The sequence below is a fragment of the Linderina pennispora genome (genome assembly GCF_002104995.1).
Source record: "Linderina pennispora strain ATCC 12442 chromosome Unknown DL89scaffold_10, whole genome shotgun sequence".
NCBI lineage: Eukaryota > Fungi > Kickxellomycota > Kickxellomycetes > Kickxellales > Kickxellaceae > Linderina > Linderina pennispora.
In genome coordinates this window covers 1-13,539 of record NW_024468258.1, presented here as the reverse complement: position 1 = coordinate 13,539, position 13,539 = coordinate 1, and the positions used below count along the sequence as shown (strand labels likewise).

General features: G+C 42.9%; 2 protein-coding genes across 2 annotated transcripts; both read left to right on the top strand.

Annotated features, from left to right (window-relative positions):
* Positions 1 to 614: 614 nt before the first annotated feature.
* DL89DRAFT_301528 (uncharacterized protein) lies at positions 615 to 3,725 on the top strand (the record flags this gene model as incomplete). The annotated part of the gene is made up of 2 exons (XM_040890845.1): positions 615 to 2,544; positions 2,578 to 3,725. 2 exons carry the CDS (start codon positions 615 to 617, stop codon positions 3,366 to 3,368), a joined length of 2,721 nt encoding a protein of 906 aa, XP_040741905.1. The 3' UTR covers positions 3,369 to 3,725.
* On the top strand, positions 3,444 to 5,369 carry DL89DRAFT_268626 (P-loop containing nucleoside triphosphate hydrolase protein; the record flags this gene model as incomplete). The annotated part of the gene is made up of 9 exons (XM_040887980.1): positions 3,444 to 3,595; positions 3,618 to 3,692; positions 3,725 to 3,813; positions 3,896 to 3,975; positions 4,081 to 4,533; positions 4,565 to 4,746; positions 4,787 to 5,027; positions 5,115 to 5,209; positions 5,260 to 5,369. Coding segments are annotated over 9 exons (1,449 nt in total), but the record flags the coding sequence as incomplete, so codon positions are not given.
* Between the last annotated feature and the right edge of the window lie 8,170 nt (positions 5,370 to 13,539).

The window sequence follows — 13,539 nt, the reverse complement described above, 5'->3', positions numbered from 1 at the left end:
CTTTCAAATAACTCTACACCCTTTTTTGAAAAATACACTTTCATCAACATCTGTTTCTCAAGGGTCAGTAGACAACATATTCTGGAGTTGCGCAATGTTATCGCAAGTGGCACGAACTGATTCTGGCTTGACTTCCATGTTTCTAGAAGCACTTTTTCTCGACGTATGCCCCCTTTCGGTCCCCCACTTGGCCGAAAACCGTTAACCCTCGCCGCTGCAGGGCTCGCTGCAATTTCGCTGGGACAGCTCGCATCCCTTGCATCAACTGCTACACATGATCGCGATAGACTGTGCAATGGCAAAACCTGGTCCTAGTCTCTGCGCAGCAACTGCTTCCGGTTTGGAGTCTTTCTCCCTTTGATTGTTCTGTCAGGTACATCAGCTGGATCAGTTATGGCTATTATCAAACTATTTCCGGATGGCCACCTGTGGCTGCTGGATTCAAAGCCAGTTCGCCGCCCACCAGGCAACACCCGTCTGGATCGACAACCGTGTCGCGATCGGTGCGGCCAGTACCCTGCTGTCGATTCTTTTGGCCGGACTCTCGCTCGGATGGCAGTTTTCTGCCAAAGCAACACCCGAGAGGCTATTTTCTGGCAGGCCTTGTACTAGCCATGCTGGCAATCGCAGTAGCATCGGTATTCTACTACACGGCTTTCATGCGCGCTGCCGATCGCATCTCGTACAGAGGGCTGTTTCCGCCATTTTTGACCGGGGCTATTGGTATTCTACTTGCCCTGGACTTGCTTGAGGTCTACTTCTCGTTCTTCACACCCGAGAACAGTGACACTCCGTTCTGGTTTGGTGCCTCGCAGCGTTCGCGCTACTTGCTCTTGATTACAGTCACCAACGCTGTCTTGTTTTTCCTCCATGGAGCCGCGCAGCACCGTGCAATTTTCCTCCGCCCACACCAACCCTGCACCGATGAGACCGAGGATTATGTGGATGCTGAGTCGGACAGAGACTTTGTCGAAACGCCGTTGGCACAAACACGTGGAAAGAATGGCTCTCCTTCCCTGGTCGATACACCCGAGTACAGTGGTTCGTGGTTCGATACATTCACATTCTCGTGGGTCAACGACATATTCTACAAGGGCTCTCGTCGTCAGCTCGACTATGCGGATCTTTATAAACTGGATACGAGTGACATGGCGATTCCAAACTGGAGCCGCTATGCAAAGCACCGCAAACCAGGTCGGTCTCTGCTATTGTCGCTAATCCTGACGTTTGCCCCTCAGCTCCTCGCTCAGCTGCTGCTTTCTGTGGCTGTCGCAGTATTAAACTACTCTGGTCCGTTCTTCTTGCAGCGCATTCTGCAGTCGATCGAGATTATTGGCAATACTGCCGTGGGTGGTACTCCAGCAAAATCGATCCGTAGTGCATATCTGGATGCATTCGGGCTGTTCGTCTTCACACTCCTAAATATGCAGCTTGTTGACCAAGCGATGTGGATTGGCCGTCATATGGATTTCCGCATGAAGGGTCTCTTGGCTGGCGAGCTGTCTACCAAGACCTTGAACCGTCGCGCAAAGGGATCACTTGAGGGTGTCACAGGCGATGACGATGAGGATAGCAGCGACAATGGGTTAGAGTCGGCGCAGGAAGCGACAAACGGCAAAATAATGAATCTGCTCACCACAGATCTCAACCGTGTCACCAAGATCGTCGCCTACCTGGATGACCTGTACACGCTGCCTCTGTCAGCAGTCATTGGTGTCATTTACATGTTCAAGCTGCTGGGATGGTCATCGCTCATCGGATTCTCGATCGTGATTCCGTACTACCCACTGACAAGGAAACTATTCCGCTATCTGTCGGATCTTGAGGAGAAAACTTCGGAGCTGAGCGACGAGCGTGTGGAAGCGATTACAGAGCTTCTGCAAGGAATCAAGGCTGTCAAGCTCTATGGCTGGGAGTCCCAGTTCCTCAAAAAGATCGATGCGCACCACGAAAAGCAGCTGGGTTCGATGTGGAGATGGCTACTCGGCTGGGCCTATGCATCCATCGTCACGTCTCTGTCACCGATGATCGTCATGGTACTGATACTTGCGTCGTATACCGGCATATTCGGACACCAAATCAATGCCGAGATTGCATTTACAACGATCTCGGTGTTCCAGCTTCTGCGAATTTCACTGGAGCATTTCCCCGACTTTTTGAGCTGGGTCATTTCGGGCTATGTGTCGCTGAAACGTATCGATTCATACCTTGCGATGCCTCAGGCCCAGGACCTCGAAGAGCGGATCTGTCGAGTAGATGGCAGTAGTGATGTGCTAGGATTTGTCAAGGCTAGTCTAGTCTGGGACACACATGGGAAAGACAGCTCGACTAATTCAGCCGATGATACTGGGTATATGGCGAAGGTCGACGAGAACACACCACTGATATCAGACGCTTCGACCCGTTCAGATGCTTCATTGGACAGCCAGCAGGAACAGCCAGATAAGGTTGCATTCAGGCTCAAGGACATCGATATTCGCTTCCCTGCTAACGGGCTATCGGTCATTGCTGGTCCGAACGGGCAGTGGCAAGTCATCGATTGCTGTCAGCGCTCATTGGCGAGATGACATTGATCAGCGGGTCTATTCAGCTGCCAACTGTCAATGCCGATCCAGAGCATCGCTTCGAACCAGGGCTATCAAGACGTTATTGAGCTGTCATGCGAACAGATGGCAATTCGCGATATTGCCTATGTTGCGCAGGAGGCATGGCTGCGCAATGCCACCATCCGCGAGAACATCCTGTTCGGCGAGCCGTATGATCAGCAGCGCTATGAGGAGGTGCTGCGTGTCTGTGCACTGAAGCCCGATCTGCGGATCCTGACTGCTGGCGACCAGACCGAGATTGGCGAGCGCGGTGTGACGCTGTCGGGTGGCCAGAAGCAGCGTGTTGCATTGGCGCGTGCTGTGTACTCGGACCGCAAGATCCTGCTTATTGACGACTGTCTGTCAGCTGTCGATGCACACACTGCCAAGCACATCTTGATGGAATGCCTGCTGAACAAGTCATCGCTGATGCATGGCCGCACTCGTGTCCTCGTCACCCACCACGTGTCGATGTGCCTTCCGTATGCGCAGTACATCGCGGTGATGCGTGAGGGCGAGATTGCGCTCAAGGGCAATCCACAGGAACTGCAAGCCCTGGGCAGGTTCTCTGCCACACTTGCTGAGCTCGACACTAAGGAAGACACCAATTCTGATGATGGATCGAAGGGCAAGGAAGTTGATGACATCGAAGATGATGGCAATGCCGAGCGGGCCAAGGCTGTCAATGATCCGACATCGGAAGACGAGTACAACAGCAAGAGACTGGACAAACTGGTCGTTGATGGGGGCTTGGGTGACAGATATCAACCCGGCAAACCTTGAAGGAACTTTGGTTGAGGACGAGGAGCGTGAGACTGGGCGGTCAAAATGGATGTTTGGCATATATTCCTCTCAGCATGCGGTGGCTACTGGTACTGGTTTGCTGTTCTTTTGTTAAACTCCCTGACCAAAGTGGTTGCGATTGTTCAAGACTACTGGATCCGCATCTGGGTAGCAGCAAATGACACGGCAATTCCACACATGGTTCTACGCGATTCTATCGACACAGTGTCACCAACAGCAAACACCAAGCATAGTCGGCCAGCATACAGTATCGTTTTGGATCGGTATTTACCTGGCAATCGGTGTCATCGAAGTTTTTGCGCTGTTTATCAAGCTTGCCTATGCATATTCTGGAGTCTGATCAAAGCTGCCAGAAATGTGCATGCAAAGCTGATCAGGTCAGTTGTCCATGCCACACCACGCTTCTTTGATTCGACACCATTCGGTCCGGATCATTAACCGGTTCTCCCGCGACATGGAATCGATTGGCACGAACACCATGGATTCCTTCATTTGGATGTTTGCAGACTTCACCTCTGCATTGGGCGTTATCATCATCATCACTGCAGTTACGCCGCCGTTCATTTTTGTTGCTGTTGTCATCACAGTTCGCATATGTGGTGATTGCCAAGCGTTATTTGGATTCAACCCGCGAACTGAAGCGACTCGAGTCAAATGCCTTCAGCGCCGCTGCTGTCGACTGTTTGGCGAGCTGATACAGGGTGTATCGTCGATCCGCGCATTTGGTCTCAAAAAGTACTACATCATGGAGGCCATTAACAGATCAGATGAGCTGAATCGCCCGTTCTACCTAACAATGGTGTCGAGCCGCTGGATGTCTGTCCGACTTGATGCCGCAGGTGCAACAGTGTCGTTCTTCTGCGCCTTCTTCATCTTGTGGAATGTCCACAGCTTCGACGCCGGTCTTGCTGGGTTTGCGTTGGTACATGCACTGCAGTTTAAAGACTATATGCTGTTTGCCATCCGGAACTATGGCGACAATGAGCTGAACATGAACGGTGTTGAGCGGGTTAGCCAGTATCTAAAGCTTGACCAGGAGGCCAGCGCTCAGTCGACGCCCGAGAACAAGCCCATCAGCAACTGGCCCAGGACTGGTGATCTTGAGATTGAGGACCTGGTCGTCGAGTACGTGCCTAATGTCCCAGTGTTGCATGGCCTGAGCTATGTCGATCAAGCATGGTGAGAAGATTGGTGTGGTTGGTCGCACCGGTGCTGGCAAGTCGACGCTGTCGCTGGCGTTCCTGTGGTTCATCGAGGCAGCCAAGGGCCGGATCATGCTTGACGGGGTCGACATCTCGAAGATTGGCCTGGAGGATCTCCGTCGCAATGTCACTATCATCCCGCAGGATCCGGTGCTGTTCAACGGCACTATTCGACTTCAACCTTGACCCGTTCAGCGAGTACCCCGATGAGATTGTGTGGGATGCGCTGCACCGTGCGCATCTGGTGCGCGAGCGTGGCAGCCAGACCGCCAGCACCGCAATCAGCATGTTTGAAGGCAATGCCATCGACAGCTCGCTGGAGCGCATGTCGGGCATATTCACTAGCCTGGAGGCCGAGATCAAGGAGAATGGCCAGAACCTGTCACTGGGTCAGCGTCAGCTGGTGGCGCTGGCTCGCGCTCTGGTCCGCCGGTCCGTAACTGATTGTCATGGATGAGGCAACGGCGTCGGTCGATTTCGATACCTGATGACCGTATCCAGCGCATGATCCTGTGGCTCCGAGTTTGCTGACTCGACCCTGTTCTGTATTGCTCACCGGCTGCGCACCATCATCGATTATGACCATGTGCTAGTACTGGACAAGGGCAAGGTTGCCGAGTTTAACACTCCTGGCCATCTTGCTCAACAGACAAGGCAGTATCTTCCAGGAGCATATGTGAAAAGTCCGGCGAGTTTGAATATCTTGCCGATGCTGCCAAGCAAGCCCAAGATGCCAAGCAGTTTTCTTAAAATTAGCACGATTCAATACAGAGCCACAATTGCAGCTAGGGCTGCTCTCAGCACTATCCCTGTTTGTCGTCGGTTCTTCAAGGTTTACTTGTTCACCTGTCACGTTCGTACGTCGCCGACAGACTTGCATATCCTGGAACTTTGTTGATACCATACTCGTCCAGCATACTAATACCTGGGGAGATGTTGGGATGACCCTCGAGTATTGAGTCAGGTTCAGCAATGGGATCAACTGTAAGTCCACAATCTGTTTGGCCTTCACGAACCCATCTGTAAATGTCCCGATGTCGATCTGGGTTATAATCTGGGGGCATGATTGTTTCGTGAGACAATGACCGTGTTACTGGTCTATGGCGCTCCATTTCGGTCAATGCATTCAGGTCTTGAGTGTGCAGAATAATGCTCAGCCTCAATGTTAGGCACTTCTTGGCTATTCAGTGCGCTATCTATTGGTTCAGACATTTTGGCTGTCACTGGTACTATTGCTTCTGCCTACATGTCATCCAAATTCATCATCTCATTTGCAGCTAGCACATGATGTGTTGGCGTCCAGTGAGTCAGGTCTTGACTGCTTAGTCTCAATCCCTGATCTACTGTCTGCTAGGCGAACTAGGTGGCCCTCTTCTTGATCTGGATGATCCAAAGGAGCTACTGGGTCCTCCTGGTCCTCCTGGTGCTCCTGGTGATCCAGGGTCTGCTTGACATATTGGTCTGTCACCATTCACCATCGTCGTCTTCCCAGTATCACATCAAGTCAGCACCAGCAAAGTTCTTTGTAAGCACGTTTTCATGCCTGTCACAGAGCATATAGATCATGCCTATTCTCTGGACTACTTTGTATGGACTGCGTCAGCATTCTGGTGCTTGAGCAATGTTGTGTGCAATTGGGTGAGCATGGGTGGTTACCAGCTCACTGGGTAAGAAATAGTGCAGTGCTACAATGGCATTCGCATACAGTCTTGCTTGTTACCATATGTGCTGTTGCTGCTGACATGCTTGCTGGTAAGGATTATCAACCAGCTCATTAATCATGTGCTGATTTCATTCACCAAAGAACAGCTCAGCTGGAGTACATCTAATTGTACTGTTAGGGGTGACAGCATTCACAGCTACAATTTGTGCTGTATAATGCATACATGAATTCTTATGCAGATGCTGCAGCAAGAGCAGCCTCAGGGCATTTTTGAAGCATTTTACTACAGTTTCAGCAAGATTGGCTTGTGGATGGTATATCAATGATGGGTTCCATACAATGTCATTACTCTGCAAGAAGTTGCAGAATTCAACACAGTTGAACTGGGGCCTATGATCTGAGGTCAAAATCTAGGGTCAGCCATATGCCTGGAACCAATTCATAATGAGCACATCAATGACATCACCTGCAGTAGTATTTGTCATCATATAGACTTTAAAATACATACTTGCAGCATCAAAAATGACCAATGCTTCATGTTCAGGGTTGTCAGTTGGACCAACTGTAAGAAGATAGGGGGTTATACAGAGATACTTATCTGCCCATTAACTATTTATGCATGCTGGAACTATTAGCAATTTCAGTGAAATAAAAATTTCACCCAAACCGCCATCAGCATCTTGGAAAAGTTTCAGTGAATATAATTTCAACCAGAAAGAAAAAACTTTGCATATTTGGGGTTAATTATCATTGGGCAACAAAAGTCAATATCTCAATAGATGTGGCTAAGCAACCACAAGGAAATTATGTTCACTGAAACTTTTCCAAGATGCCGATGGCAGTTTGGGTGAAATGGCAAAAAAAATATTTGTATTTTTAAAATCAATTATACACACAAAAACATTCTGGACACAATAACAAATAATAACTATAGAAAAAATAATTAGTAGCAAAAAATAGTTCTGAAAATGATTATTCAAATATCTATCTAACAAAATTGCAAATAACTAAAATTTACAAGTCCAGGAATGACCCCCATAGATGTAGACTTGTTCCCATAGAGTTGGCATCTGTGAAGGCACCATTATGATACTAGGCTGTTGCTGAATCGCTGTCATCTGGCATTCAGTACAGCATTTGGTTATATCATTGACCAATTTGGATAACTGGTGGTACTATATCCATTGGTGTACAAACCCATAGAGTTGCTTATACCATGGATATGCCAATGCCATATATGCCATGGCTATGTACTCATGAGCTGCAGATTTTGTAAGTACTGGCACCCATAGATTGGTACCATGTAGACTTCTGAGCTCAACAAAATGGACAAGTACTCCATTTTGGAGTTCGTAATCAGCTGCTTCATCCAAATGTGGCTGGTCTGCATCCACACCTACTTGTGTTCACTCTTCACATATACGCCAGATCATAAGGAGGAAATTGTCAGTGTGCTGGCACTTGAGATATTCTGATGGATATAGCAGATCAGGAAGTGCCATATACATGTGCTCCATTCTGGTACCAAGCTCTTCTTCATCCAGTTGTGCACTTATAGTATGCTGCACATTGTCATCATCATCATTGTTGTTATTGTCATTGTCGTTGTCCTGCTGCATGCTTTGTATGTTGGCTTGTGGCATGTTCCTGCTGTCATTGTCAGACATCTCATTGTCATAGTCATCAACTGAGAATTCGACATTATGAACCTCACCATCTGAACTTGACTCTTCATCATCAATGTCTGTTTGAATGGTGCCAAAGATATAGTGAACTGGCTCAGTAATTTTCTGGTTATTTTTGCCAACCAAAGGTGTAATAGTATATGACAGCCAATCTGCTGTTTATTGCTTGATACCTGGCTGATGCTCCATCATTCAGTTTGTACTGCCCTTATTGGACAGCCCTATCCTGAAGTTTGAGAGATTGTCTGCATCACTCTCTATCTTGTGTCAGAATATGGCATGTGCAGTAGTAGTATCTGTCTGAATCCACAGGTTGGCTCATCCATTAAGATATAGGAGGTCATTCAGAGCTAGTTATCTGCATAACAACTATTTGTACATGTTAAAACTATTGGCAATTTCAGTGAAATAAAAATTTCACCCAAACCGCCATCGGCATCTTGGAAAAGTTTCAGTGAACATAATTTCAACCAGAAAGAAAAACCTTTGCATATTTGGGGTTAATTATCATTGGGCAACAAAAGTCAATATCTCAATAGATGTGGCTAAGCAACCACAAGGAAATTATGTTCACTGAAACTTTTCCAAGATGCCGATGGCGGTTTGGGTGAAATGGCAAAAAAAAAATATTTGTATTTTTAAAATCAATTATACACACAAAAACATTCTGGACACAACAATTATAGTTATCTGTTCCAAAAATATCTAGTAGCTAAAAATAGTTCTGAAAACGATTATTCAAATAACTATCTAACTAAATTACAAATAACTAAAATTTATAAGTCCAGGAATGACCCCCTTCCAAAGTGAACTAAGAGCATTGCTAACAAGAGTGCTGTCAGAAAGAAGAAATATGCCTGATGTTGCTGATGCCAGGTATACTGCTAGAGGTGTAGAGCAACTTGGATTTGAGCATTCTTCTGAAATATTTGTTGACTCATTCATTGTTGAGGTTGTTGTTGAGAAATGCAGTGAATCAGATATAAAGGTGAAGCAGAAGTCAGCAAGTGTTAGATTGCATAAAGTATTTGGAGAAGGTTTTGGCTATAAGTATGTTAGAAGTAAGATTAGTGAGCAATATGGACCAGTTGCTATTTACAAAGTATCTACACCAAATATTGCAATAGCTAGTTCTTTGTTAACAGTGAAGTTTGCTGCTATGGCTGATTACAAAATATATCTACAAAATTATGATATCACAATGGATTGTAAGAATGTGTCATCTAGAAATATTATATATAAATACCTTTTAGAAAGAGGAGTTGAAAAGAAAGATGTTGTAGATGATTTACGCAAGTCTGGCTCTAACTGCATTAGCTGGTTTACAAAGAAAGGAGATGTTAAAGTTAAGAACAAAATTTATAACAAGTTTATTCAGCTTCTTGAGAGTGGTGAAGTTCGTAACCCTCTTAGTTCAAAACTTTCTGAATTTGTAATGCCAACTTTACATAACTTTGGAGAAACATTATATGCTTGCAGAAACTCTGGTTTGACTAGGATAGAACTAACTGTACATTCTTCTCAGATGCAAACATTTGAATGGAATAGCAACTTGCTTCTTAACACAGTTCAGTTTATGAATGAATGCAGAACATTTGCAACTTCTTATGAAAAGCAGTGGATGGCACTTGTTGATAAAGTTAGTAGTTGTTATACTGTTTGTATTTATGTGAGACAACAGCATACTCTAGCATATTGTCATTGGTTTAACTCTATCACATCAAAGAAGCAAGGAATTATTAAGAAACTAAACAAGAATGATGATCCAATGGTAGTTGTTGCTAATCTCTCATTCAACAACAGACCTACTCTTTATCAAATATATGATTCACTAGAGAGTGGTCTTGAAACAGAAAAAGTTCTTAGAAGAGTTGATGAGAATATAACTATTGTTCCAAGTCAGAGAAACTCCTTCTGGTCTACTTATCCTACAACTAAGCAGTATCACACTTTTGAAGAGATGGGATTAGTTAACTACAAAGGGGGTCATTCCTGGACTTGTAAATTTTAGTAAATTACAATTTTGTTAGATAGTTATTTGAATAATCGTTTTCAGAACTATTTTTTGCTACTAGATATTTTTGTAACAGATATTTATAATTGTTGTGTCCAGAATGTTTTTGTGTGTATAATTGATTTTAAAAATACAAATATTTTTTTTGCCATTTCACCCAAACCGCCATCGGCATCTTGGAAAAGTTTCAGTGAACATAATTTCCTTGTGGTTGCTTAGCCACATCTATTGAGATATTGACTTTTGTTGCCCAATGATAATTAACCCCAAATATGCAAAGGTTTTTCTTTCTGGTTGAAATTATGTTCACTGAAACTTTTCCAAGATGCCGATGGCGGTTTGGGTGAAATTTTTATTTCACTGAAATTGCCAATAGTTTAAACATGTATAAATAGTTGTTATGCAGATAACTAGCTCTGAATGACCTCCTTATTGAAGCATTTTCTATCAATGCAAATTTCTTACTGAGAATTCCTATTTTAAAAGTTACTTATGACATGTCTACATAGAAGTTCATTGACTCATCAATTTTAGCTTGAATCAGTCTATCTTGTAGTTCTCTCATTGAAGCTTCTAACTCTACTTTTTGTGGTAAAGTACTTCCAACTTCAGCATGTGTTGATCTCTCCTGGTTGTTGCTAGGGTAGTCAAAGTTAGATAGAACCCAAAGTGTGTGGTGATGTTCAACAGGAACTTTACTAGCTGCTAGGATCTTCTTCATATTGTAGAGTAAGCAACAGAGTTTAAACTGCACATTGTATACAGTTGTGTTTCTAATTCTCACAACTTCTCTATTTGATAGTCTCTTAAATGTGTTACCTAGTTCTCCAAATGTGCTCTCAACCATTGATCTAAATGACCCAAGTTTGCTATTATATTCTAACTCTGCTTCACTTAAGTTGGTTCCTCTTGGCTTTCTAACTGGTAAGCAAAAGTTATGCATTCCAAAATTCTCATTCTCTTCTGCTTCTGTTAACTCTTCCAGAATACTTTGAGGATAACCACCATCTAAAACAACACAATCTACTGGAGAGATGTATTTCAATAGTGACATATTCTTAATCATCTTAGAGTCTGGGTGGTCTTTACATTCCTCAGTTGGTGAAACAAGGACAACCATTCCATTCAAATCAATGCAAACTTGTGTTCTATATCCTGACTTCTTCAACTTGAAGGAATAAAGATTTGGTTTGTATGCACCATTATGTAGAGCTCGTGAGTCATGTCCATCTAACATAAGAGTTATATGCTTAAAGTTTGTTGGATTCTGAATCTTTGCTGAGATCACTCTTAGTTCTGGAGTGGAGAACATTGTGTGCAAGTAGTGTGAAAGCTTCTTGTTCAACTCACTTAACTCTGAGATATAGAACATATTATGAATTACTTGGTAGCTGCTCTTAGGAATAAACCTCTCCATCTCATTGATTGATAGCCCAGCAACTAACTGGTACAAAATCAAGAGTCCTTTCTCAACATTTCTGTAAGGACATGGATACTGCTTTCCACCAAATAGAACATTTAAGAAGAAGAACACAGGGATCATTCCAAGTTGCTTTACAAGTGTATCTTTGATGAGCTTTATTTCTTTCACTTCATGAGCTTCACTCCTATAGTACTTCTGTTGTTTATGTACTAACCAGTCTTCATCAAGAAATCTCCACTTTGTTGTGTAGAGCACATTCCACTCCTTCTCTCTTAATTCTTGTAATTGATTGTCCATCTGTGTGAGGTAGTCATAAATAAAAATTTCAACTTTTATCAATTTTAGAAAATGGGATCATTCCAGAACTTCTTCAAGCAACATTTAGCTGAGATGTGTGAGGAAGAAAGAGATATGCTTACTCTGCTACTTATTCATGACTTTGATATGAGTGATGACTTAGCAATACAAGTGCGTAATTGGATCCAACATATTGCTACTGATTGTGAGGTAAGGGTTGAACATGTGTATGATGTTTGTCATACTTTCCATAGAGATATGGAGAGAATGGTTGCTTATACTATGTTTTAAAATGGCTGCTATTCAACTGTGATTGTTCTATATCCCACACTTATAACTCTTAGATATATTTGTTGCTTTCTTTCTCCTAACTGTTGAGAAATTGCTTTTCCAATAGAACTGTCAACTGGTGTCCTAATAAGAGTTGGCTGTTTATCTCTCCCTTTAATAAGAATATCAACATAGAAGTATGAATGTCCTCTAAAAGTATGGAGTGCATAATGTGTAGCTGTAAATTCATCACCTAACTGAAGAACATTGTAAGCAACTCTATACAATGAAGGTTTCAGATCTGTATTCTCTTTGATAAATATATGGCTAGTTTCATCAAGTGTGATATTGTCTATTGCTGTTGTTAATGCATTGATGTTTTCCTCTTTTGCAGAATATTTATCCTCTGACATTTTTGATAGACATATCTTACTCTTTGCTTGCTTACTATCTATCCAACCAATATGCATTCCTTTATAGTTAACTAATCCCATCTCTTCAAAAGTGTGATACTGCTTAGTTGTAGGATAAGTTGACCAGAAGGAGTTTCTCTGACTTGGAACAATAGTTATATTCTCATCAACTCTTCTAAGAACTTTTTCTGTTTCAAGACCACTCTCAAGTGAATCATATATTTGATAAAGTGTAGGTCTGTTGTTGAATGAGAGATTAGCAACAACTACCATTGGATCATCATTCTTGTTTAGTTTCTTAATAATTCCTTGCTTCTTTGATGTGATAGAGTTAAACCAATGACAATATGCTAGAGTATGCTGTTGTCTCACATAAATGCAAACTGTATAACAACTACTAACTTTATCAACAAGTGCTTTCCACTGCTTTTCATAAGAAGTTGCAAATGTTCTGCATTCATTCATAAACTGAACTGTGTTAAGAAGCAAGTTACTATTCCATTCAACTGTTTGCATCTGAGAAGAATGTACAGTTAGTTCTATCCTAGTCAAACCAGAGTTTCTGCAAGCATACAATGTTTCTCCAAAGTTGTGCAAAGTTGGCATTACAAATTCAGAAAGTTTGGAACTAAGAGGATTACGAACTTCACCACTCTCAAGAAGCTGAATAAACTTGTTATAAATTTTGTTCTTAACTTTAACATCTCCTTTCTTTGTAAACCAGCTAATACAGTTAGAGCCAGACTTGTGTAAATCATCTACAACATCTTTCTTTTCAACTCCTCTTTCTAAAAGGTATTTATAGATAATATTTCTAGATGAGATATTCATACAATCCATTGTGATGTCATAATTCTGTAGAAATATTTTGTGATCAGCCATAGTAGCAAACTTCACTGTTAACAAAGAACTAGTTATTGCAATGTTTGGGGTAGATACTTTGTAAATAGCAACTGGTCCATATTGCTCACTAATCTTGCTTCTAACATACTTATAACCAAAACCTTCTCCAAATACTTTATGCAATCTAACACTAGCTGACTTCTGCTTCACCTTTATATCTGATTCACTGCATTTCTCAACAACAACCTCAACAATGAATGAGTCAACAAATATTTCAGAAGAGTGCTTAAATCCAAGTTGCTCTACACCTCTAGCAGTATACCTAGCATCAGCAACATCA